This window comes from Struthio camelus, chromosome 2 (genome assembly GCF_040807025.1).
Source record: "Struthio camelus isolate bStrCam1 chromosome 2, bStrCam1.hap1, whole genome shotgun sequence".
In the NCBI taxonomy this organism is placed as follows: Eukaryota; Metazoa; Chordata; class Aves; order Struthioniformes; family Struthionidae; genus Struthio; species Struthio camelus.
The window spans coordinates 7820944-7848319 of NC_090943.1; the positions used below are offsets into that span (position 1 = coordinate 7820944).

At 40.3% G+C, this 27376-nt stretch overlaps 1 protein-coding gene across 13 annotated transcripts in view; it reads right to left on the reverse strand.

Moving 5' to 3' along the window:
* XYLB (xylulokinase) overlaps positions 1-27376 on the reverse strand; it is a 99518-nt gene that overhangs the window by 25783 nt on the left and 46359 nt on the right. The window contains exon 16 of one of the 13 annotated variants that reach the window (XM_068934190.1): positions 22708-26818. The exons of 10 other annotated variants lie outside the window; for them this stretch is intronic. In XM_068934190.1, coding sequence (XP_068790291.1) covers positions 26751-26818 — 68 coding nt within the window. In that variant the 3' untranslated portion in view covers positions 22708-26750. Of the gene's footprint in view, positions 1-22707; positions 26819-27376 lie in introns of those variants that run through there. 2 more of the 13 variants (XM_068934192.1, XM_068934185.1) reach the window with 2 other exon arrangements.

A 27376-nucleotide genomic window follows, 5' to 3' on the forward strand; every position in this document is an offset into this window, starting at 1 on the left:
ATTCATGGGGGTTTTCTTCCTTCTGTTGACAGCCTCTGAAAGCATCATTTGATCTTACGGAAAGAGCCCAATTAGAAGCTCAGGTAGGGTACGGCACAGGTCTCTAATAAGCCTAGGTGCCAGTGGATTTGGCAGAAGAGCAGGAAAAGCTCACAAAGAACAAGCCTGAAATAGCCTTTGCTTTAGACACGGTTACAAATTCCTCCCTTTAACATGCACTAAACGTCACCAAATTCAATTAGCTCAAATTAAATAACAGTTTATGAGGAAAAGGGAGACAGCAAAAACTTCTTTCAGGTATTTTGAGTTCATATTATCCCACTTTCAGAATTTTACTCTAAAGCCCATCACTGGACACTGAAGAGTAACTATAATAAGACTGTAATAAGACATTCCTCAAGACCCTGCTATTCAGTCACTCAACCCTGTCAAATATGATATGGTGTACTTCAAATTGTGTTTTCCAGAGTCCATACAACCCATATCCTTATCTAAGGAATAATGGAGAATCACACTAATTTTATCAATAGTTCTCAAGCTGAACAGGGTTACTTTCAGAGATCTGCATAAATAAAAGGATGAACAAAGTTTGCCAACCTCATGCTGGAATCAAATTTTGCACTCTCACTGCATTTTAATTAACCTGCCACAGATTGCAGAGCTGACATATTTGATTCAGACAGTAAAGAAAACATGCTTTAAAAAAACAACAGGTCTGAAGCTTTTGATGAGTGATCATGTAATTCATATCAAAACACACACTTAAATCTCAGTCATCGCACATTTCAAGATCTGCATCATTAATGCTGCCTGACATGAGCGATTTTGGTAATTTCTTTCACAATCTAGAAAAGTTCTCTACCTCCAAGGTACCTATACCTGGACAATGATCATTGGTAAAAAGGCAGATTGTACTCCTGTAATCTTCCCAGAGATGTTAATCTCCTCAATTCTCACTACTTTTTTTTTTTTTTTTTTAACATGAACTCCTGCCATACTCACCATGTTTCTTCACTCTGAGGAACCCCAAAACCAGACGTATTTTATTCAGCACCTAGCTGAACACATCAGCCACCCTGGCACAGGAAAAATTTAATCACTGCTAGCAATTCTAGGATAAGCAGTTCCAAACGCCGAAAGGAGAGAAATGTGTCAGTGGGTGCAGTCCCTTTTCTCTAAATAAGTTACTACCCATCATACGGAATCCGGAACTATCCTGTCGTAACCTTTTCCTTCTGTTCCTACATTTATCGATCACCATGAATATCAAAATCATAACCTCCAGCATACCCGCCCCCCTCAAGCTTGACCGGGCAGAAGTTTCATTCTGCAAAGCCCGAGCGGAGGTTCCCGCTCCCTGCCGGGGAGCCAAAGTCAGGCGGCCGCCTTTGCTGCAGAGACCAGCCGGGATCTTCCCCTGGACTTGCCACACACTGAATAAGATGGCGAACGGTCCCACCAACCTATTTGCTGGCATTAAAGAATATCAATTGTGTTGGTTTATTTGGTAACATTTAAGCAGAGATGTGTCTTATCCAAATGCAGAAGCCTATCTAGAAATCAATATATTTCTAGTAACATCCTTATTGCAAAGAGGAGAGCTTGAATAAGCAATGAAGGCAAACAACTGAAATTTTAATGTCATTTAGAGCAGCCAGAGACACTGAAATATGTTTACAATTACGAGTATTCACTAGCAAAAGCAGAAAAAAGAAACGGCATGACTACTGGGCAATAGTAAAACGGAATACTATTTAACAAAGCACGTTTTGTCATTGGACTGCCCTGGCGAGTGCTCATTATTCATAAAACGGAAACAGTGACTCAGTTATCTAGACCGCCACGATTTTAACAAATCCCTATAATGTTACCACTACAGCTGCACCCGTAGCACAGCTACACTCAAGCTCACCTGGCTGAGGATTTTAATGAGAACCTGAAACTCTCTAAGGCTTAGAGAAACTCCCCTGTTAACCCAAGCGATCCCAGAGCAGCTTGCAGCACTACACCATTGCCGTTCCCTGACCGACTCTGCCTCCCCTCCAGAAAAGTCCCGGTTACCTTTATCAAAAGGCTGCAAAACTCCTCCTGCCAGTCTCGTCTCTCCCTCTCCTCCCAGAGCCGTGCCCAGAGGACTAATTCTTTTCTTTATATTTTCTCCTATGGAGGCCAAAAGCTTCTGCCACCTAAACCTGGTCCCCGCTTAACTATGCGAGGTCACCAGATAACCGCCGACCACCAATCAGTTATTAACATTTTTGAAAAGGAAGAGGCCGCTCACCTCTTCCACTGAGCAGCCAAACGATAAGGAATTGTCTCCCCAGGCTTGGGGCTCCCTCTTCTCCCAAGATGTAGTTTACGACATATGACAAAATATGGCATACTCTCAGGGTCCCTTTCACTACATTACATCCAACCCTTATATAAAACAGCAGTCAACAAAAAGGCACAACGTCTTTCCCCAGTTCCTCACAGTTAACACATTAAGTGGCAATAAAGGGTGCAATGACTTTCCAAGGGCATGTACCTGTTTAATTATTCAAAAGAAAATTGACTCAGGCACCATGGCACGAAACACTAAAATATGCAAACGAAGTAAATTATGGGGGAAAGCAACAAAAGAAGAAAAAAGTGATCACGGCGAGATGAACATATGGGGCCAGATTCCGATCTCCTTCCATGCTTGAGCAGCTCTATATACTTGCATATAAGAGGAAAAAGCTGTGGAGCAACAGAGTAATTATTATGTACTTGTTTCAGCACTCTAGCCAGGCTCCTGAAATAATTTAACCACGTCTAAAATATCCTAAGAGTGTGTTATTTTCACCTACAAACGTGAAGCAACTTAAGAAAAAGGGAACTTTACACCTTTCTAGACAATCAAATCTTGTTGTTGGGAAAACTCTTATTTGTCTCAACGAATGCTGTACAGAAGAAAGAAAGGACACAGGATCTGATCCACGAGTAATTCTTATTTATTCTAAATTAACATCCTGAAATATCTCACTAAAATTATATGAACAGGTTAACAGAGAGATATCATAATATTAGTTCTAGTTATTTATCCATAAAACATGAGTATCTCATTAAAATAAAGAGCATCTGATTTTAGGTTAGACCAAAGCAGAAGTCTTTCCAATCAAGAGACAATGTCTCTTGTAAGCAGGTGCTATTGTGTTATACTTTTGTTAAAACTGCTGAGAATAAGCTAGAGGAAAATGACAAAGTAAATTGAACAAGAAAGTGTCTGATCTCAATGAATAATTCAATAAAGCAATGAAACACATGCTGTTTGGGGTTTTGGTTTTTTTTTTTTTTAATATATAAAGGCTATATACAGCTGTCCTTTGGTTACAAAAAATGACCTTCCCATTGTAATGATGCTTTTGTTTTTAGGCACTGAATTACAGGTTACTAATACTTGTGATTCCAGTTCACAGCTCTGCTGTTGATCTCAAAGCATTCCATTCCTGCTATACAATGCCATCTATTTTAACTAGGTAACCCAATTACTGAAGAACTTCAACTGTAATATTGGATATCCTGGTCACTGACTGTTCTTCAACTACTTTGGGTGTGACCACATCTTTTTAATGGAGCTCATAGAGTCACAGCCTGCACATGGACTTGGTCCATAATCATTGCAGCGCGATACACTAATTAGGACAGGAATGATACCATCTGCCAAGAATATGGCAGCTCAGTGGACACCTAACTTCTGCTTACTGCAACTGTGAAAATCCGGAAGCGAAGGTTTTTATGATCCACACTTCAGGGTTACTTGAAGTCTAATAGAAGTACGTTATGTCTACATTTGTTTTCTATCTTTTAAAAGGCATTAAGATTAGAAATACAGTTGGAAAGCAGGATTCACGGCTGCTGGACTCTGTTTCTGTCTTACGCCACCACTGACTTGTTGCATGACCTTGGGCAAATTCCTTCACCCTTAAGAGCATAGCATTTAAGGGTATAGTATATTTTACTTTTATACACCGGTAGTATTAACATTAAACCTTGCGGAAGCATGATAAAAAAGCAGCCACAAGGAGAAAGGGAATAAACTCTTCTCCATAGCCATAATGGATAAAGACTGACAGTACTAAATTGTGACATGCCCAAGTTCGGTTTGTTGCTAGGAAAAGCTTTTTAATAGCAAAGACACTGGAATACATTAGCCACCATTCCCATTCCCCGAGGGAGCGACCCGACTGCATGGATAGGAACTGTGTGAACAGCGATACCCATCATCCTCTATGCAGCCATACCTACCAGTCTCAGTCAGAATAACCACGGCCCTACAGTCTAGCAGCAACAGAGTTTCTTTGGGAAAGGGCAAAGCTGGATGCTAGCCTCTGTTTCCAAAAGTATGTCTTTTATTCCTGCCAACCAAAAAAATACAAATAAGAATTCACCAGTCAACACTACTGCATCCACCTTGAAGCTCTGGTCAGAAGAATGGCATCACTGAGGAGGTAGGCACAGCCTGAGGCTCTTAAAAAAAAAAAAAAAAAAAAAAAAAAAAAAAAAAAAAAGAGATCCAGAGAAGCCTTCCTGTGAGCTGAGGTACAACACACTGCATTCATGTCTTTGCAAAAGCCAGGCCTGGCATATCAGTATCAAAAGGGGACATAGTTCACTAAAAGATTACAACAGAGAAATGCTCATTTTGCTGTTTCTCATTCATTCTCCATCAATTGTGCTCTAAGTCTCTTTCTTGATGCATAGCCTTATTACAACAAAAATAGAGAGGAAAGAATCCCGTTTACGGAACAGTACAGTGACCAATCCCGTCAGACCAAAAAAAAAAAAAAAAAAAAAGAGAGAGAGAGAGAGAGAGAGAAAAAAAAACCCCAAACTCTTTGATACTAGGCAAATAACCATCAGGACTGGCTTAAATACAAAAAAGGACACAGGCGCTCAGGTGTGTATTTTCTATCCCTTGCGATGAATCAGAATCTCTTGCTCATGAATACTCAGATTATATCTGGCTAGTTGGCAGCACTTCTTAACATCTAACAATCTAATAACAATATTTTTTTCTGTGCTAGACAAATCTGTCCACCTTCAACCTCTGCTACCCATAAAACATACAATTTATTCAAGTACCTTTACTCGGAGTATAATTAACCTTCTCAATATACAAAAGCTTCTGTGCCTTTTAGATGAACAAAGAACTATTAATGAAAAAAAAAAAAAACTTTCCTGAGCAAATGTTAATATTAATTTCTGGGAATACAGAGTATAATATTAATAAATACATATACATTGTATATAATATAGTATATAGCCAGCACATCTTCCCCTAAATGGCTTCTGCTTTCAAAGTATCATTGCATGATATTCTGATCTTTATACACCACAGAGAAACTTATGTCAAGTTACCGACATAAGCATTTACACCGACAACCAGAAATCAGTTGTCAAGATTATGAGCTAGCCCATTTGCCCTAGTTTTAAAGCCAAAAGATCATTTGCAAAAGGAAAATAAACATAATTTGGCTTCATTAATTTTAAGGTTAAAGTGCAAAGAACTTTAAAACTACATACACGGACATAAGTTTTCAATGAGCAGTCTTTGAACACTTAGCAGGCCACAAGGTACCTAGGAGAAGTATGTCTGTTGTCAAGGAGACATATAAGAGGTCCAGGCACATACTGAAAAATTCATGGGACCCACAAATTTTAAGTTTAAAAAAATCAGTGTCCAAGACCAAAAAAATAAAAATGAAGAAAAAGGTGCTTTGCATCTTCCTTTCCCTTATGCAAGTCAATCTCTTCCAGGGAGGAGAAATCAGAATCAGACCGGAAACCTTGAATTCATCAGTGCCACATCTTCTGTTTTGTATGGCCACTTTACATCAAGGAAAATGCTGGCTTTGGTTCTGCATTTTTAGCTCTATTTTAAATGAAACGATGCACTGACTTCCGCAGTAATACAACTGTTGATCATACTCTGTTTGGTAACCAAAGTCCTGTCAGATATTTAGCCTTAGTTACCAAAAACTATGTTCAGGGAGTACAAACATTTCCCCTCTGGCAACCTGTCAGTCACAGCAAATCTGTAAATACCCTGTCAAACTCCATTCTAATCACGCTTGAATCTGCAAGGGAAAAAGTAGTAAAATTGGTGCAGCTGGTTGTAGTCTCGGTAGAGCAGGAATGATTTCACAGCTTTAATATGGTTCACTACTTCACAGCAAGTCCGATCTGATATACAGCATGCAAAAATGAGTGACACCTTTGCTAATCATTTCCTTAAACTTATCACATGTGGAGGTAATAATGGATGCAATGACTTTTCAAGGGCACAGACTGGTTAATTTTTCAAAAGTAAATTGACTCAAGTTCTGCAAAATTAAAAATCCACTCAGACACACTGTAAAGCTATCTAAATTACAGAGAATTACAAGCAAAAGCTCTGGTCATGGGGAAGACAGTGTTCGACCTTCTTCTCACAATGGCAAATAGAAAGTATGAAAATGGAAGCCGAAAACAAGCCAAAGACCTAACTACAGATGCTGACTCTGAACAAAGAGTAATTAGATAAAATGGGAAACTATGTACTATTACCTAGAACATATTGGCACCCTTTGTTTTATAATCCATAACTTCCTAAGTAATTCTGGGAGACCTGGTCAGAAATTTTTCTACAAGATGTTTCTTGTTGGACCATGAGAGCTAATCAAAGGGTCTTTCAGGGCCACTCCAAAAAAAAAAAAAAAAAAAAACCACCGAACAGCAGCAGGAAGATCAGAAAAACAACTCTCAAGCACTATCACCCCACTGCACATGGGATCAGCTGGGACATAAATCACCTGATTTAGAGCAGAGACAGAGCCTGAACTAGGGTCTGCTTTTATCCCACAAATGTTCCTTCACCATCAAGTCATACAACATCTCATTGTCTCTCTGGACCAGTGAATATTTCAAAAGAAGCAGAATAGCTCCAAGCAGAAGAGAGACTGACTCTAACCCCAGTGGCTAAGGCACTGGCTTGATTTATGCCAAATCCAGGCTCAAGATACAGCACTGTTGTCAGTTGGAAAAGGGAGTTCAATCTCAAGTCTCCAAAAGGAGATCCATCTTTTATGTTTCTTCACAAAAGCCCTCTGAAGTGTGACTATAACTATGACACAGTTTGAAAATAAATTTTGCAAGCATATCATTTCTTATGAAACGAGAATATTGATATTTAATCACATACTTCCACAATCTCCCTGCTCTTGGGACTCATGAAAAGTTTTGCCTGGGAGAAGAGCTGAAAACACCATAGGAAAGCAAAAGAAGTGTGCTAAGGTCAGTATGACTGCAATGAGTTTGAAGGGGAAAAAATAAAATCATCTCCTTAATTAGGGTTGCCATATGTTCAGATTTCTGCATTCATGTTTTCTTTTCCTAGCTCAAATTTTGACTGGTTGAAGCAAGAGAAATACAAAATGTATGAAGATTTACCATATGTGCCCTAGCCTTCTGTGAACTACATGTGTCAGAGAGCTGACGCGTCAGAGATATCATGTCCGCCACGCAAAGACTACATGGTCTATGAACTGCTGTTTCCTTTCACAACTTTCTAGAAGAGAAGACGGGAGCCCTACCCCACATCTTCCTTTTCCTTACCTCACAGAAAACCAGCTCAGATGCCGCAAAATTTCAAGCAAAAGCAACAAACGCTGCCTCCAGAATTGTCAGTCTGCTTTATCTCCTCTGCTTGTTTCCAAGTTTCTCATCTAAAGCCCAGACAAACCACTGTGGATCTGATAACGTCCATGACCCTGGACTAGATCCCTGTACATGCTGGTGTACAGGGTCTTTAGGAAATTTTCATGAGAGAAGTAACCACAAGTTGAGTCATCTTGTTCAGACGCTTTCAGTTACTTCCAGGGGAAAAAAAAAAAATCTCTGGGCCTGAATCTGATCTCCCACAAAACGACGGTGCAAGTTTATAATCCCCATCTAAAAATAATCAAGTCATTTCAGAACACGTGTAATAGAGAGGAATTACCATCATCCTTATTTTACAAGTGAGAAACTAAGCAAAGATATTCATCTAGCTGAATTAGGAATACATGCAAGGCCTCAAGTGTCAAAGCAGCACCTAAATCACACTACCTTGTCACTGTGAACCAGAGCCAATGCATTGCCTTAAAATCAATGAGACACCAAATCTAGCCTGTGCTCTTCTTTCCATTCAAAGAAGCGACATTATTTCAATTTCCAGTAACAGAGAAAATGCTTTATTGGATTGTTCTCAGGTATGAAAAAAATTACTTTGCCTCCAAAAGTTTCAGCCCCACAAGAGTCCTCAGTGAAATACAACCTCCGCTGGCAGACAGCACAGCAAAGCACAACAACTCATGACATGACATGACGCCTAAGATAACAGTTGACAAACAGAGGAATTTAAGTAAAAATAATATAATTATTCCAATGGGAGTTGCTTGGGGGCACCTGTTAACTCCCTTGCCAAAAGCGTTCTGAACTCTCTAACAGCTACAAACGATGAGAAAAGCTATGATCAGAGAAAGTCCTTGAGGCTACACCTGCAAAGCAAAGTATTTTTAATAAAAATGCTTCAGATATAGAGACGGAAGCAATTAAAAACAGAAGAAAAACGTGCAAACTGTGTACTGCTGTCTTTGTTTTCACCCAAGCTGAACTTCCCCTGGAATTGAATCGCTGGCTCACTGGGGCAGCTTGCTAATATCCTGAGCCACTAACAGGAAGAGCGTGTCTGGGAAGTCAGCACGAATCTCAGACTTGTTTGCTTGGAAATGTGCCCACACATAAATACACTCACACTATCTACAGCATACAACTACAAACTAACTGGACCTGGTGACAAAGGACACGGAAGAGACTTAAGTACTCAGTGCCTTTTTCACCTTGGTCTTTACTGGTAAGATTTACTTGCAGGAATCCCAGGCTCCTGAGATCTGTGAGAAAGTCCCTAGGAAAGATGTACCCTCAATGGAAAAGAACAGGCTGGGCAACATTTAAATGAAATGGGCGTACAGAGGTCCACGGCACTGATGGGATACATGCACAAGCACTGAGGGAGCTGCTAATGTCACCGTGAGGCAACTCTCGTTTATCTTTGAAAGGTCATGGTGATTGGGGAAAGCTCCTGAGGACGAGAAGAAAGCAAACGTCACCCCTATCTTCAAGAGAGGCAAGAAGAGGGAGCTGGGGGAACTACAGGCCAGCCAGCCTCACCTTGAACCCTGGGAAGGTGAGGGAGCAAATAATCCTGAAAACCATTTCAAATATATGAAGGACAAATCATTAACTGGGAGTAGTCTGCATGGATTTATGAGGCGAAATCATGCTTAAATAACCTGATGGCCTTTTACGATGAGATGAGTAGCTTGGTGGAGGAGGGTAAAGCAGTTCCTATTGCTTATCGTAAGTTTAGTGAGGCTTTCAACATCGTCTCCTGCAACAACCTCATTGACAAACTGATAAAGTCAGACTAGATAAGTGGACAATGAGTTGGATTGAATCTGGCTGTACTGCCAGGCTCAAAGGGCTGTGATCAGCACCACAAAGCCCAGCTGGAGGCCAGTCACTAGCGGTGTCTCCCAGGGTCGACACTGGGGCCAACACCGTTTAACATCTTCAACACTGTTTAACATCTTCATTAATGACCTGAATGATGGGACAAAAGTGTAAGTTTAGAGACAATACAAAATTCAGGAGAGTGCTCACACACCAGATGGTTCTGCTGCCATTCACAGGGAACACGACAGGCTGGAGAAAAGGGCAAACAGGAATCACAAAGTTCAACAAAGGGAAATGCCATCTCCTACGCTTGAGGAGGAACAACCCAACGCACCAGTACACGCTGGGGACTGGCCTGCTGGAAAGCGGCTTTGCCAAAGAGACGTGGGCTTTCTGGTGGACAAGCTGAACATGTGCCAGTAATGCACCCTTGTGGCAAAGGCAGCCAACAGCACCCTGGGCTGCATTAGGCAGAGCATTGCCAGCAGGTCCAGAGAGATGATCCTTCCCCTGCGCTCGGCACTGCTGAGACACACCAGGAGTGCTGGGTTCCATGCTGGGCTCCTCAGCACAAGAGAGAGATGACTAGAATGAGTTCAGAGGAGGGCCATGAATATGATTAAGGGGTTGGAGCATCTGACATACAAGAAAAGGCTGAGAGACCTGGGACTGTTTAGCCTGGACAAGGCTCAGGGGGATCTTATCAATGTGTATACGTACCAGATCGAGCAGAAGGGAATAAAGAAGATGGAGCCAGATTCTTCTCAGTGCTATCCAGTGACAGGACAAGCTCAAGATGACAAAAAAAAAAAAAAAAATTCAAGCACGCACTACTATGAGAGTCATTTTCTGACTGGCAATGAAACTCTGAGTACAGCAGGAGAAGTTTGTGAACGTAGCTCATCTCTGCTTTGTGGGAGCCTATCTGACCTCAAGTTAGCCAACTGACGTGAATGGGAATTAGACTGGGACCTAGGGAATAGAGTGCAACTTTACAAATCGTGATTATCTAGTCCTAAAGACTTCAACAAGAAATAAATGAACGCATTTAAAGCTTCAGGCCCCAATGAGAGCTCATTTACAACTATACAATTAAGATAACTCTCTATCTCCCACCGTAACGGCACGGGAATCTTCAGGCTTTTCAAGTTTCTCATATAGCAACACATCAGAAAAAAACAGTACATCCTAACATGCATGCTTTGTTTTTCCAGTGAGGAAAAGAAAAACAGAATACATATCCAGGACACGACTAAATTTTTGAGACCCTCCTGACTTTTAAATGCCTGGTATTTAAAACTGATAACTGCGTGGAGGAATAGTTTTCCACTATTCTATATGGAGGAAAGAAAAGGAAGCACTCTGATACTACAGAGACACAGACAGACAGATGGATTTACTTGACATGCATTCTAGAAGCCCTGCAGGCTTCATCAGCGGTGCTTGTATGGCCTTTGAAGTGGTGCTGTTGCTTGTAAGTCCCTTCCTCTGGAGCTTGTGAGCTTGGGGTGTTATAAGCTACTTAAGCTCCTTACTCTAGATCTAAGCAAACAGCTTGACGCACTTACAAGCTTCACTCCCTCCTATTCTGAAGATGTTAAGCTGCTTAGCCTACTGTCTTCTCTTGCTTCAACTTTCAAGTTGCTACAACCAAATCCTACCCATACACCATGCATCCACCTTTATTAGCTGGATCCTACCCAGTGCTAAGGATTCTTCATCTCTTGTGCCAAGTCAATGGTGCAACAAAGTGATCTTTTATAAGCTCACTCCTTCCAAAGTCACAGCCAATATCTGAATGCCTATTGCCTTGGCAACTACACTTCTGCATTTTCAGCATCCATGGATTTACTGTAACCCAAATAGCTTTTCAATTCTAACAAAGTTCTTCCTGTCTATGAAGTCTTTTGAATATTTTGGTTAGGATTTTCAAAAAGAATTTGCACTGGCCCAACTTTGCTCTCACAAATATGAGTTTTTACTCTTAATTTTAGATTCGTTAGTAACTGCAAAAGCTTTTGGAAGAAAGAGTGCCTGCAAAGCAAAGACAGATTTCATCTAAATCAAGTTGGTACCAGACTATTGACTTTTCAAATTAATAACGTTACAGGAGAATCTTTAAACTAAAAACCGCAGAGGCTGGCACAAACAGGAATAACATATCTTCCAGGGCTGAAACCATTAAAACTTTATATCCATAAATAACAGCTAGAATAGACATTAATAAATCTAAATAAAAAGCTGCAAAGAGGAAATAACTCCATTTTAATCGTAGCACAAGAAAATAGGCTACTGGGCCAAACGCATACGTGTTTCTATACAGATACTAGTAACCTAAAACATAAGTTGAAAAGTTCTAAATGTCTTGTTTTCAAGGAGGATGTTGATGGAAGCAGCATATCGGTGAAAATCAGACAGTCATTACAATGTTGTAAAATAAACGAACAGATTATACTGCAACGTCACAGAAGACCACAGCAGTGATAAGAGTGTTACTATACATTAATGAAAATGTAAAGTCAAAGCAGACTAGCAAGCTAATTGTACCCATTTGTTACAAAATCCACATGGTTTGAATACCATGTCTCAGTAGAGGAATACAATACTGGGACCATAGAACAGATTTCTTGCTCAGGGTGATGACAGTGACAAAAACACATGAAAAGAGATTGGAGAGACTGGACAGAAAATACAGTAAGAATGAGGGACTTCATTATCCCTATAGGGGCTAGGTTAAACATCATACTCAGGCTTGATGTAAACATTACATTTTTACAGTATAAATGCCTTATACTACACCTGCTCAAGAAACCCAGAAGAAAAGAAGCAACTTCCAAGCTCTCTTAGTCTTAAGCAAAAAAACACATGGGTTCAGAAAGTTACTATGGAAGAATCACGTTGCAATAGTTACCGTGAAGTATTTAGATACATTGGTCTATACATAACCAGTAAATCAAAAAAAAAACAAATTCACAGCAAAAGTACGCACTTTCAATACAGGGAAATAACATAAAAAAGAGCAAGCACATCAAAAAGAAATTAAAGGTATCAGTCAAAAGCCCAAAATGCTCATCTGTAACACAGAGACTCTGTAAGGATACTGTATGAAGAAGCTCTTAATTAGCGATGTGTTGGAGGATATGTTCCACACTGAGGTTTCAAAAAAGGAGGTTTAAGAAAAAAAAAATCAATTAAATAAATAAGAAGAAATAGATAATATCAGGTGTTACCCAGGCAAAAATGTAAAGAATTCAGGGGTGAAACTGTTAAAATGTTACCCATGGGAAAGAGAAGCTAATGCTTAAAAGTGCCTTGGTACCAGAGGGATGGACAAATGCAATGCCAACTATCAAAGTGAGCTCCAGGTTAGAAACGGGAATAACTTCAAATAACTTAAATCCATGCTCAATTAATTGGCAGGAAGCACTGGAAAAACAGAATCATGAGATTCTCTGACAACTGTGATTTAATGTCGGAGACTCAGTGTCTTTTGCAAGGGGAAGTCCTGCCATACAAATCTCGAAAGGAGTCTCTAAACACGTAGACAAGGGTAAACTTGGATTTCCACCACGTTTTGACAAGGTCCTTCAGTTTCTTAAAGAGTTTCTTGCAGAAAGGCAGCTGCCATAGAATAAGAATGAAAGCAATCTTATGACTTAATGATTAGCTTAAAGACATGAAAGCAATGGTAGGAATAAGTGGGTCAGCTTTCTCAGTCACTAATGGAAAGGAACCACAAGTAATACGGAAAAGGGCAGAGAATGAGGCTACACACTCAACTCTGAGGCATTACAGAATTATCTCATGATAGACGGAATGAGAAACAAAATGGCAGATGAAATTCAGTGTTGATTAGTACAAAATAACGGACGTGGAAAGAACAGTCCTAAGTCTGCACACCCAACAGGCTCCAAAGTACGTATTATGATTCAGTAAGGAGTGGAAACTTTCAACAGGTTCATCAAAGTGCTAGATTAATGTTCAAAAGTTTTTTAAAAAAAAGACAAAATTAGAATTATGTAACCTTACAAACCCATGATTAGCCTGTTTTAATACCCCGTGCAATGCTGGGTCTACCATCTCAGTAAGAATGTAATAAAAATGGAAACAATACAGAGAAGAACAACAAAGATGATCAAAGGTATGAAACAGATTCCAATCAGACACGAGTAAGCATACAGCTCTTCAGTCAAGAAAAGAAATGGCTGAGAGGACACCAGAGGGAGGCCCAGAAGATCACAAGCAGTCAAGGAGATGATAAAAACATGGAACGATTATTCACTGTTTCTTGTAGTACAAAACCTATGGAGAAGCAGATGAAATTATCAGGTGGCTGCTTCAACACAAACAAAAACAGGGACGTTTCACACGATGCATAGCTGAATCGAAGTACTCAGTGCTACAGGATACCACGGGTGCCAAAAGTCTACATGCTCTTAAAAAATTAGAGAAGTTCATGGGGAAAAAAAAAAAAAAAAAAAATCCTTCAACAGCTGTTAAATAACAAACCTCCAGCTCAGGAAGTTGCTAAGCCGTAGATTGCTGGAAGCTGTAAGGACCTACCTGTTTTTCTAGCCCTCCTTAGGCATCAGAGACTGGCCACTGCTAGAGACAGGACACTAGCCTCGCTGGCCCTTTGGTCTGGTTCGGGATAGCCATTCTTACCTTCAATAACAGCAGTAAAATTATTTTCGTGCTGAGCATTCTTGAAAGATCTTCTTAATTTTCTGTCACTGATCAGTTAAAGTGCGACTCAGGTCAAAACAGAGTTGGGCCAAAACAATTCTCAATGGGGAAGACTGACCTCGCACATTTTTTTTCCTATCCCTATCACAGAACATGTAAAATATTTTACATTGAACATTTAAAAAAAAAAAAAAATCCACCATCAAGCCAACAACTAAGGGCAGCTTCAAATCTTGCAAAGAGGCATCTGATCGCACCTGCTCTGAATTTCCACCTACAGCCATCTTCACCCCAGAATGTGTTTGTTTCAAAAAGTTATGAGAGAACAAGAGTCTTACAACTTATAATTATATTTATCATAATTCTGAAGATTGCAACAATCTTGACCTTTTTTCCCCACATCCTAATGCAATTTCAAATTAATCTGCTCTGTTTAATACAACTTATCAAATGCCATGTAGAGTGTAAACTATGTCTTGATTGCTGAGAAAACATCTCTTTGTAGAATAGTATCTAGTCATGCATTTAAGTTCCATTGACCTCACAGGTACCTAAACGCTTTCTTGCGTCAGGCACTTCTAACCTGACACCACCAAGAGCCAACGTGAGCGGCAACTTGAACCCCAAGACTTCATTCTACCATATACCACGCAACGGGTGGCTGGTCAAGATGCCGCTTTTTGCCTTTTTTCACTGCCACGAAGCACGTAACTCAGTACAGATAAAAGAAAAAGCATTCTCTGTTTGTCAGAAGTAATTAAACATGTCACTGACTTTCTGTAAAACTCAAGAGCCATCTGGGAAAAGAGCAGTATGTCTCCACATCCATTTGAGTGACAAGGTCAGAGCATCCCTCACTTCCGTGGTTGCATCTCCATCACTGACTCTGTTCATCATGCTGTAAATTAATCTGTAAAAATTTGGAAAGCCTACCTACTGTAATTAGCTCTATCTGTCCAAACAAGGCAAGATGAGATGGGGTGGCAGCTGAGGGTTCCAATTGGTTTGCGGCTGCTGAGTGACAGAACTAGGTTAATATACCAACTTTATTCAGAAGGAGAACAACATAAAATTAGCCTTCTGTCTTGTTATATTTCTGAGACAAGGTTTCAAGACCTTCACTTACTGAAAGACCAATAATAAAGTGATTTATATTTATATTCCTCACGGTGAAAATTTTGTTTTGTACATCCAGTTAGAAACTCCCCTCTATCAATTTATGACCACTGTCCAACGTTCGTCTGCTGTGCACGCACATCAGCAAAGAGCCTGACTCGGTAGGTGCTGGCAGGCTGCTCTCAAGTACCCCCAAAGCCATGTCTTCTACAGGCTGAACAAGCCCAGCTCCCTCTGCCTCTCTGCTCAGGGCAAGTGCTCCAGCCCTCAACCATCTTGGTGATCCCACTGCTGAACTCACTCCAGTTTATCAATGCATTTCTGGTACTGGGGGACCCAAAACTGAGTGCAGTACTCCAGATGTGGTCTAATGAGCACTGAACTGTAATTCAGTAATTCACTTCCCTCAGTCTGCTGGCTGTTGGTACAGCCCATGCACTGTCAGCCTTCATCACTGCTAGGACAGACCGCTGGCTCATTTTTAGTCAGACTTCCCAGGCCCTTTTCAGCAGAACTGCTCCCCAGCCTGTATCAGTGCAGAGGGTTCATATGTCTCAGGTGTAAGACTTTGCATTTTTCCTTGCTGAATTTCATGAGGCTCCTGTCAGATCGTTCCTCATGATTTATTCAAGTCACGAGCATGAGCTTCTCATCATCGTATCAGATGACAGTCCTGGAGATGTAGTTGAATGTGTAAGACAGAATTAGGTGTACACAGGATGAAGAGCGTGATGCATAGCTTACCTCTCTGGGCTGCTTTCATAAGACCTTTCTCAATGCTTGTATTCGGAGTGCCCAACACACTAGAACCACAAACTTCATGCAGATCTCTACACTAATACTTCTCAGTTTCGAGAAACGTGACCTAAGCCACTTGTGCCTGTTTATGGGGATTTCTGTAAGGATACAAACTCATGAAACCTCCTCAAAGCATGTTTCAATACAAGTAGCATTACTGACACCCTGGCATTCTCAAAAACACAGAAGGCCTAAAGAAATTTTTGGGAATCATTTCTCGGAATACGGTGGGATTTGGTAAAGGATGCTGTCCTCAAAGGATGCAGAAATGTCCTCCTCCTCTCTCAGTTACAAAACAATTTTAAACATGGTGGGAAGGAAACAGTTATTCTCATCCTGTCCTGTAGCTGAACCCTCCATGAATCAAGACCTGAGGAGTCAACTTACCCTCAAGAATCTTTTGTTGCATGACTTAAATTACCTTCCATCCCATGTAAACCTTGTGTCACCTTACTGTTTGATACTGAACTCCTGCACTCAGTAGTCAACATCTTGGTCTACCTCTGCCGTGTCCTGCAGCCAGTGCAGAAGAACCAGCAATGTGATGGGCTACAAGCAAGCTCATTCAACCTATTCCCACAAAACTGCAGAGTATACAGATCAGACACTGATCTCCGTACCAGCCCAGACTGAACTCCTTAGTATCTTTATTTCTCCACAGCATGTAACACCTTTCCTTCACTATTTTCCCAGTCAGGGAGCACGTGCACGATTTTCAAAGATAGTGCTTTTGGTTTTTCACTTTGTGATTCTACCATATATAAACTTGATGATAGCACACAAATGGATATATTTAACATAACTCCTTGCAGCATTTGCTTTCTCCCACATACATTGCTAAGCAAGAGAAAAGTGAGGGAAAATAAGAGAGCCAATACTCACCCTCTATTCTTCTGACCCCACCCCCGTTATCTGCTGCTTACGAAAAGCCTGCTGCACCACAAACTCCAATATCACAATACCAAATTCCAGCTGTGACAGCAACAGGTAGCATGCATCCCCAAAACAGCAACCAAAACATTTATAAACCTAATAATAATATTATTTCCAAATAATAAGTACCTTCTTGTTCAAATAGGTAATAATTTGGAGGCTCCACAACACCTCAGTGACCTGGTTCATTGCATTCTGCCAGCTGTCTCCACTCTGCTTTCTCAGCGTCCCACTTGTGTGGTTTCCTCATCAAAGGCCAACAGTGCCTTCCAGGAGGTTATAAACCAGTGAGGAGGTCCCACATTTTCTCTCTGTAAAAGCAGCGTAGCCAGAGGCAGAGGCAGCTAACCCGCTTGATGCCACCAGAATAAATTAAAGTAAGGAAGATGCTGAGCTGAAAGCGTTTTATACTACTCTACTGGCAAGCTAAGAACATTTCTGCATGGCAGTTCAATAGGACAGACAAGTTATTCCACAAAAAAGGATGATACAATTCCTCCAGCAGCTCAAACAGGAACCCTGGAGGACACCAGGGAAAGCCTAACATCTTATCCATAGCGATGCAGCATCAGGATGGATGCAGCGGCACGGGCTCAAAGCTGTCACAGCTCTGGAAGGTGGAACTGCCACACGTGCTTGGCCAGGTCAGACATCCAGCACAGGTGTCCCCTCAGGCTATGGCATCCTCTCCCCACTTAAGACTGTCACCAGGTAGGTAGGGGCAGCCTTGACGAGTTGGCTCAATTTTACCCTCCTGGATGAATTCTAAGGAAAACAATAGCCTAAAAATGAAAAAGAAACTCTTGTACAGATGAGTCCCCTGACTCTATACAAAACAAACTAGCTCAAAACGGCACATCCATTTTCCTCTCTTCTAAACAGATTTCTACTGATTTCAGCCAGCTTAGAATACAGCACCTTACAATTTCCTAAAATATAAACCACAGCATAAAGAGCAACTTGGAATAGCCTATTTCTGATACTGGAAGATACGCTTCATTTATTCTGGATGTTTTAATCATATAGAGAGAGATATGACTTGAAAGCAGCATTTTCCTCGCTAGCGACGAGTACTTAAAGTTAGCATAGCAGCAGCCACTGAACGTTTATTCAGGTGAACTCATGTATGTAATGGAATTGCCTCCAGCAATTCTCCCCAGCTCCTGGGCCTCCTGTGACTACTCTCCCTACAGTTTACATTTATCTTTCTCTGATGATCACAGCTGGGCAGGATTTTAATACTTTAAGCTAGAAGGCCTTGCAGCCTGCATTAATACACGGTGCTAACGGGCCAAACTAAAAGGCAAAAGCAGCAAGAGGTTTATTGTAACACTGCTATCTTTCTAGGTCTTATTGAGCAAAGCATTTAATCTAATGTATTACATTTAATGAAGAGTCAGGAACTTGTACTGCAAATAACAGATCAGATATAATTGGAATTTGTTCCACACCACTAGACTACATATATCAATAAAAACAATATCCACAATGGATTCTGAGCTCACTTCATTTGCATTTCTTAATTTAGTGTTTAACTAATTTAACAATAGTAATGATTTAATTCAAATTAAAATCTAAGGAAAATAAAACAATTTTAAAAAGCCATTAAAGATTTCATTAAGTTCCATCTAAATTAATATTAGCTTTCTTAATATTTTCAGTAAGTGATTTTTTTTCTTTCACCACTGAAACAAACATGAAGTTTCCTCTGTGCAGTCAAGCTTCAGATAAACCTTGTTAGATTTATTGGTATTATTTCAAGCAATTAATTAATATACATTAGAGTTATTTAGAGGAAAAGCACAAAGAATGGCAGGAAAATGGATGAAGCTGTTCTTAAAACACTGCAATCAACTGAGATAATTATTCTCTGTGCCTTTTATGTAGAGCTCTTTAGGTATATACTATCCATTAGATCACATTTCCTATACAGTTGTGGCATTGCTCTTAAGAGTCATACAAGTTATCCAAGCCACAAGTTTTAGAAAACATTTTCCATAGCTCCACATGTAGTAGTCACTTGCACACCAGTGACTTTTCAGACAGAAGAATTCATTTCAGAAACGTCAGTTATAAATATATTAATTACAAATTATTTGAACGCTACCGCAATAACTAGAAGGTGTCTGCAAGTCTAGTCTTGCATCCCATCCTCTAAATGATGCAGTAAAATTATTTGTATAATATAGGCAGTACCAAAAAATTTTAGAACTCTCTTGTCTTAACCAGTAAGAATACAACCCATCCTACTTCCTTCCTCGACATATTTCGGTTTTTGCAATCTCCTGGAATCCACAGCTCATTCTGTTGGATGGGACATGACGCTGGCCTCGGTAAGCTGGAACTGCTCACTGTATCAGGTGAGTCCCCTGGTTAAAGCGAAAAATGTTTTAGCCGTTCAGTCCTCTGAGGAGCTATTTAGCTCATTTTCTCAAGCACATGCAAGGGTTGGAAAACAGGACTACTGTCCTACACTCGCCTGCCCGTCACGAACAGCCCTTATTGACACAAACAGCAACACTGGAATCAACAGGAATGCTCTCATAACGATCACTTTTGCAAGTAACAGGTTAGCTAAAATTTCAAATTTGCACTGTTTTTTGTCACAGCTCACGGGGAACTACGGCTGAAAGAATTTAATACTTTAAAGTCATGAATCAAAAAGGACCTTAAAATACAAAAATAAAACAAGATTCCGCTAGGCCCCGAGTACGTGCATTTTATTTAAAAACAAAACAAAAAAAAAAAAAAACAATTCCGCCCTTTCAAATAGATACTCCATAAATTTTGTTCTACTTCTTCATACTTGAAAAAACAATGACTCCAGATGTTCACCTGCATTTCAGTGGGTACTGGGTTTTTACATTCAAAGACAAAATTAGGTATGAAATAAAGAGCTTAGTATCGCTTTCTCTGCGGCACAAGTGTTCACTTGCTCATAAACTTAAGTCATTTAACTAGAAGTGCACTTAATTTGAAGAGATTACTCAAGCAGCTCTCCACTTGTACACTTGTATTACCGTTATAATTAGAACTACTTCAAAACAACAACAAGTTCAATTTTGACCAGAACAAACACAGAAGGCAAAAAAAAAAACAAAAAAAACCCACCAACCAAAAGCACCGTGAGTAGAGTGGGACCTACACGTTTTTGAAAATATACTTTAAAAACCTTATTTAAGCAGCTCCACTGACCACCTTCAAACCAGGGCGACTACTATATAAGCTAATACATGACACTACCTTCTGTTATTTTACACATTTTTGAAGTTGGCTACTGAGACGAACAAAATGCATTGCTGATCTGTCACAACGCTGAGCGCCCTCCAGCTTTCCATCATTATCACATCTTGAGATGCATACAATCTCTACACAGGCATAGAGGAAGCGAGGAAATCCCTACACAGGCATAAACACTGACATTTACCCACTGGGTAAACTGATATCAGCAACGGATGGGGAAGGAGCTGAGTGACCCGCTCCTGGAAACGCTGAGGAGGCCAAGGCTGTACTGGAACGGAGCTCCAAAGCCTGCCATGGGCACGCAAATGCCTCGGTCCTGCTCCATCAGAGTAGACCACCAGGTGCCCAATGAGGAAAGGTGTGAATCAGAGCAGGTCTTACAATTATAGGATTAAGGGAAAGCAAAATTCCAGCTCCTCAACCAGCCTACAAGCCAAAAGACATAATGGGTTTGGGCCAGATTATTTCTTTTCTACGATCAAAAGCTCTAGGCTTCAGTACCTCAGCAATATATAAATAACTCTTTGGCTTGCATCTTAGGAATCAAACCATAGGACTGTCCTTCTGACACTGAGAATGCAGAACACAGTGTCTAGCAGCGACAAAAAAAGCTCCTTAACCTTAACCTAACTCTACCAATAAAGCCCATATTTGAAACATTACAAGAGTCACCTTAACCTGCCGAAAACAAGCCCCAAGAACACCCTGAGGAAAGCTATCATCAGTGATGGGGTACTTAGATAAATAAGTTGGAGCTTTATCACGTGAAATACCAGCGGACCGCCAACTTTAGGCCAAGGAGATCCAATGTTTTTTCAGGTCAATTGATTTGTTCAAAACATTACCAGCACTTGATATCCGACCTGTAATGAATACATATTATTTTGTATTGTTACTGTTGCTAATATCATCGGCTTGTAAAAAAAGAAACAAGAACTCAATATTATGTGTTTGGGCATACGAAGCAGCTTCTAGTAGAGTCTTCCAGACAGAACATTCAGCACATTTGAATTCCAGTGCAAACGTTCATTTCACTTAGTGTTATTGCAAAAGCGGAAATAAAAAAGCACATAGGTTTATATTTCAGTGAGCAGCTAGCTGATTTACACAAACGGGAATTAACTGAACTTTCATCTGCCAAAACTTCCAAAACTTTGAAACAGTCTGCATTTCAGAAAAAGCAGCTCAGTACATAAGCATATCCAGAGGTGAAATATTAAGAGTTCCACCACACTTTAGTGACATTCGGATAAATATTGACATGTACATTTATCTGCAGCAGAAGTATCCTTTAAAATCTGATTTTGCTTTGAGACATAATCAAAACTAACACAAATCCACCCTGTGTTTGTATGTATGTACATATGTCTGTTTTTAATTTCAAATTTCAAGGTTCAGAAAGTTTTTCATATGACTTGCTAAGCTTCCAAATGGAAGACAAACACTTAAACCTAAGTGTCAGAGAAGTGGCCATTTTTAAACTCACTTGCTCCTGGAGCAGTAATAGATGTACAATGCACAGCAGGTACTCCTGAGTTTAGTTTTACTTTTTAAGCCTTTCTGATGCTGTACAATCACTCTAAGTGCAGTCAGAAAAAGACAATTTCAGATTCAAGCAAAATTTTTTTTCTTTTCGTTCTTCCATTCATTCTTTAGATTTTCCATCTAGGAAAAGTATAGAACTGATGAGCTGAAGGCTGCTGTAAAAGGCCATTAAGTTCAGCCTTTCGTACATCAAAGGCAGTAATGGTATCACAGTCCGGGAGCTGGGTTCAGGAATTCGATGTCAGCTACCATATTAAGGAAATTAAGGGACTTCCCTGGACACTCTAATCTCACTCTTGAAAACATCCAAGCTTTCTGCCATGGGTCAGTCTGATCCCAAACTCCAGCCTTCACGTGCAAACCTTAAAAAATTTATATTCATACTCATGTCAAAGTGAGAACTTTAAAAGTTAAGTACTGTACTTTAAGCTTATTTTCATGAACGTCTCATCCTTCGCCACCTTTCACACTGACCACAGTGATACTGTGAAAGCCTTAGGGCTGAGACCTGTCATTTTATGTGCACCATGCATGCCTTTGCTATTGGACAAATTAGATACTGCATATACAGGTTAAAAAACATTAAAGTTTAAAGGCGGAAAAGGAATACCCTTCATACTTGTTCCTGAGAACCAACGGCCAGAAATAATAAAGAAAAGCTGCTCACATTAATTCTCTCACATCGGAAGAGAATTAAAGTTATAAAAGTAGACTAAAAATTCCACTTGTCCGCAGAAGCATGAACTTTTTTTTAAAATTTGTTTTTACTGCAACAAGAATTATGGGGTTTGGATACTTCTTTTTCTTAAATTAAAAAAAGGTAAATTAACATCACTTATTACAATGAATGGACAGAGAGATGATTTTTTGGATTTTTTTTTTTTTTTTAAAACAGCATTGCCAGTCTTCCACAGGCAAAGATGACTTAAACCACACATATACACACACACACCCCTATCTTGTTATATAAAATACACACACATACATTGAAAAATTAACTCCTTGAATTTCAGAGCATTTGAATAAGTTGAACCTAGATGGAACCCATGCTTTAGAAACTTAAAAGTTATTTTGAAATCTTAGGTTACACTCTTTTATAAAGTAACTCAAATCTGTTTCTTAATCTCGTGCAACAAACAAGATCACAGCTAAAAATAAGGTACGTGTAAAGAGATAGAGCAGGAAGGGAAAGAAGGATTTATCCAGAAGAATCCTGTTAATGCTAAAACTCAAGTGTGAGCTGATGCGGCTGGAAGCATTGACACACAGTGATCAGAACCGACATATAATATGAGATGTGTAAAAGAAGCTAAACCAGGAAAGGAGAAAGGCAGCTGGAGGGACCAGAGAATCTTGGAAGAGCTGGTAAGAGTTCACTAACACGCCTGTCACCTTGGAGCAACAAAAATGGAAATATGGAAAGACACAGGAAGAAAGGTTTAAAATAATAAACTGGCTAAGTGTCAACTTCAGTAAATGTAGTATTTTACAAGCAGAACGATCATCAGAAAAGGGGATCATTACGAGTGCTACTAGAGGCTGCTATCAGCTATAAATGATTAACACAAAGCAATGTAAAAGCAGATACATAGCGGACAAATCTTCCTAACAACGGCATCTTACAGATTCACATATTTCTGAGATAGACTAGACCACTGATCCTGAAAACTCACCCTTCTGCAACATAGATGGTCCCTTTCAACCAAAACACCTGCATTTAGAAAAATATCCCATTTTGTTCTTAAAACTGTCAGTGCTAAAGAATCCACCGCCAATTACTGCATTGTCTGATTTCTCTCTCTGTTAAAAACCTGCACCTTGCTTCTCATTTCAAGTCCGCCTAGCTTTGACTTCCGGCTATCGAACATTGTAATGTTTTTGTCTGCAAGCCTCAAGAGTCCTATAATATCAAGTTTCCTTTCCCCAAGAAAGTACTTATAGACTGCAATCACGTCACTGCCTTGCTAATCTAAATGGATTTAAAACTATAGCTCAGGCTCGGAAAACAACTAATAGAAGATTTATCAGATAACTCAACCCAATCTCCAAATCCCTAGCTTCCAGGAGGTCCACGAAACTCTAACAAAATCAGCCAACTGACAGCTTGGCTATTTTTCAGAAGGTTGCTTGAACAGCATATCCACTGAAGCAGTCATAAACAATCTCTCCTAACATCAGGGCACAGGAATTGAACCATTTAAATACTTGGTCTTTTGCTGACCAAACATTAGAAGCGATTGTTCAAACAATGACAACATTTTATCAATGTGTCAGGAAAGCAAAACAGATAGTACCCTTTCCAATCTTTTTATTAACTCTTCAGCTTTTCCGCCTTCATTGTGTTTCCTGTATATGGCTAACAACAATAAAACAAAATAAAAGCAAGACAATAGCGACTGCATTAAAAATTACTAGAGCACGTAAGCAGCTTCCGTACTGCACATTAGGTCATTTCCTTCAGAGACGTTTTATCTAACTCTTTTTAAAATGAAACTAATACTATAGTCTCCTGAGCCAAATAATAATAAAAAGCCCTTTTTTGTAAAAGACTTGGTCAGGGAACTGGTAATGAGCTAACCAACTTTCCATTCCAGATCACTGTCTTAAAAATCAAGTCCTGCTTGATCGGGCCTAGGAGGCTCTGCTACGCGATGAAAGTCCGATGCTCTGCAGGAAATAAGAGAGAAGCGACAGCAAAGTTCTTCACAATATACTGCCTGCCTCACGCTGGCACTCTTATCAGCCAGAAGCTTCATCAAAAAATACAAATGTCCTTTATAGCTGACTTCAAGTGAGAGGAAGATTCTGCGTTTGAGGAATATGAAAGCACTTCTTGAGCCAACACTCCTCCCTCAAAAACGTAGGCTTAAGACTCAGTGGCAAGGTCTATTTGCATTCTGCATGCGCTCCATACTGAATAGTCCAGTCTGCACCATCACTACTCGTACATCTTCCAGTACTACAAATGTGACTATTACCACTATTTACTATTGTTTTAAACAGAGGACTTCAACTTCTCTTTCTGTCAAGGGCGCTGTCCTCAAATGATTTCTAAACTGTTTTCATCCGCTCGCTGAAACAATAGCACCTCTAACAAAGTAGTCACCCTGGTGCTGCTGAAGTATCATCAGCGTTCTTAGCAGCAAACAGTGAGAGACAAGCACGAAGCCAACACAACAGTTTAGTATTGATTTCTCCGAGAAATTTAAATCCCGCAGGGCATAAACATCAATTTAATCTGTATGCAACTACAAAATGGCTTCACTCACAGCGTTCCTCATTTCAGCCAAAACACTGCTACAACCCAAGCAGCTGCATGCTTAGCCGTAAAGGTAAAGAAGATGGGTAAAACAAGTACCCCCAAAGTTGCTGACGACCTGTAAGCGGTTTAGAGACCACAACCATAGAAGCCAGTCAGTCAAAGATAATTATTAGCAAACAATTCTGTTTCCTAGCCTAACGCAAAGTCATCCCAGGAGTGTCCCAAGGACCAGTGGCATCTAGCCTTGCCAAACGGGAGAGCCGCTTTAGCATCCAACGGACTAACACATGGCTGCAAAGTGACAACCTCATACCTCGCCTTTGGGATTTTGTGCATCTAAAGGACAACGTGAGCAACGAAACACAATGCCTCCGTGCTATCCTAATCAGCATTTTCGGAGCTCCTCTCACTGCCTTCCCCAGCGATCAAGAGCCGCAAACTATTACTAGTCTCAGCTTGCAGAAAATATCATCAGAGGAAAACAGTATCTGAAGATACAAGGAAAACATCATTTGACATCTTGGAGTTTGCCCTTGTGTAATTTTAGACTGACTTCTTTAGAAAAACGCAGTTCTCACTCCTATCACCGAACAGTCAGGCCCACCATGCACTGACATTTCCTCATTTTTCCAGCATTGTGGGACTGCTATTTTGTTTAAGGATGCATCTAGCTGCATACACAATCAGAATGATGTTCTTTCATACACTCGAAACGCACTTAAGGGAAAAAAACTAGCTCGTTCGTACACCAGTGCAAAAACATGGGCATATCTGTGTTGCCCCAGGAAATACTTAAGCGCTCCGGACGGCCAGTACAATTCAGGGCATCAACGCTACTGCAAGTGATGGATTTACGTACGTAACAAACTGTAAATTACATAATAAACACAGATGTCGGATTTTATAGACAATGCTTTAGCTTGTAAAATTTGGTACCCTCTATCCATCTCTCCCCTTGCCGATGACATTTAGGTGGCAAGAATCAGATTCCTAAAGGTATAAACATGACACCGACAGCACATCAGGCAGCTGGAGTATTGTGTACCCACTGACAGGCACAACCGAGTATAAAGACCCGTACCCAAAGCCAACAGCTTCAACACAGCCCACCTCAGGTAATTAGCCCACACGAAAGGCAGGACTGACTTAGGTAGCACAGTTCCAGTACACCTGACCCAGGGTGTGCACATGTAGTGTTGCAATTCCCATCAGCAGAGAGGTGTCGGCACTATAGGCCAGCACACCATTTAAACATCTACTGACTACATTTGTGAACTACAGCAGAAGTCCTGCTTGTGTACTGTTTTCCTTTAGCATACATAACATATGCCACGGCAAAATTTACTTCACCCAGTTGTCCATGAGAGGGTAGAATTTGGTCCCAAGAGTAATCAGCTTTGTAGGTCTTCACCAGGGCAGCTTCACTGGGTCCAAGCAAGGGTCATAACGTTCTCCTCTTAGTGACGATACGAATTTCAGAACTGTTTGGCCAGGAACAGAAGCAAATCTGAAGAGGTCATCAGGATTATTGCAGTATACATGGGAAGATCACTTTGAACCACTGACAGCTTTATAGCTGCTGTGATCACATGCATCAGGGAGCTGAAGACACTGTCATTTCTCTACGAAGTTGCCATGGCTTTGGCTACAGAGAGGTTGCACGAGTTCCTTATTCCAACAGGTTCCCATCCAGCATATCTATATCATCTGTCTCTGAACTCCAGTTGTTAAGCTGAGCTTTCAGAAGAGGATGGAGGAAGAAGGAAATGACAAAACAGAAGGTGTTTATGGTACAATCAAAATCAGGAAAATAAAGTGAAAACAGCAAACCTTCACCTTATCTGCATGAACCTCTACACTGGAGTATGTAAACGACAGGGGCAGAGCAAATCTCGTTTGTGTACTCCTAGATCACAGCGCTCTAACCATCCCTTAAGTAAATAAGGGAAACAGGATATAGGGTGTTACTGAATCATTTCCCCTGAAATCTGATTGAGAAAGATTAGAGCAATTATAACACAGTGACACACACTTTGAAAACCCTTTAATCACGATTAATCTAAGGTCTAAGTTTTCTCCTAAGGGTCATTTGGTGCCTCTGTGCCATTTTCGAAACAAGGCTGTCACACACAGACATACCAGCCTCAAAGTTAAAAAGAGAGAGAGAGAGAGACAGAGACAGAGACAGAGAGACAAGGGTCCCCTGCCCTCTACTGGTACATCAGTGGCACTGAAATTTGTACACATATCCACAGCCAAGCATCAACACAGCAGTTCCGTCGTTTCAAGATTTTT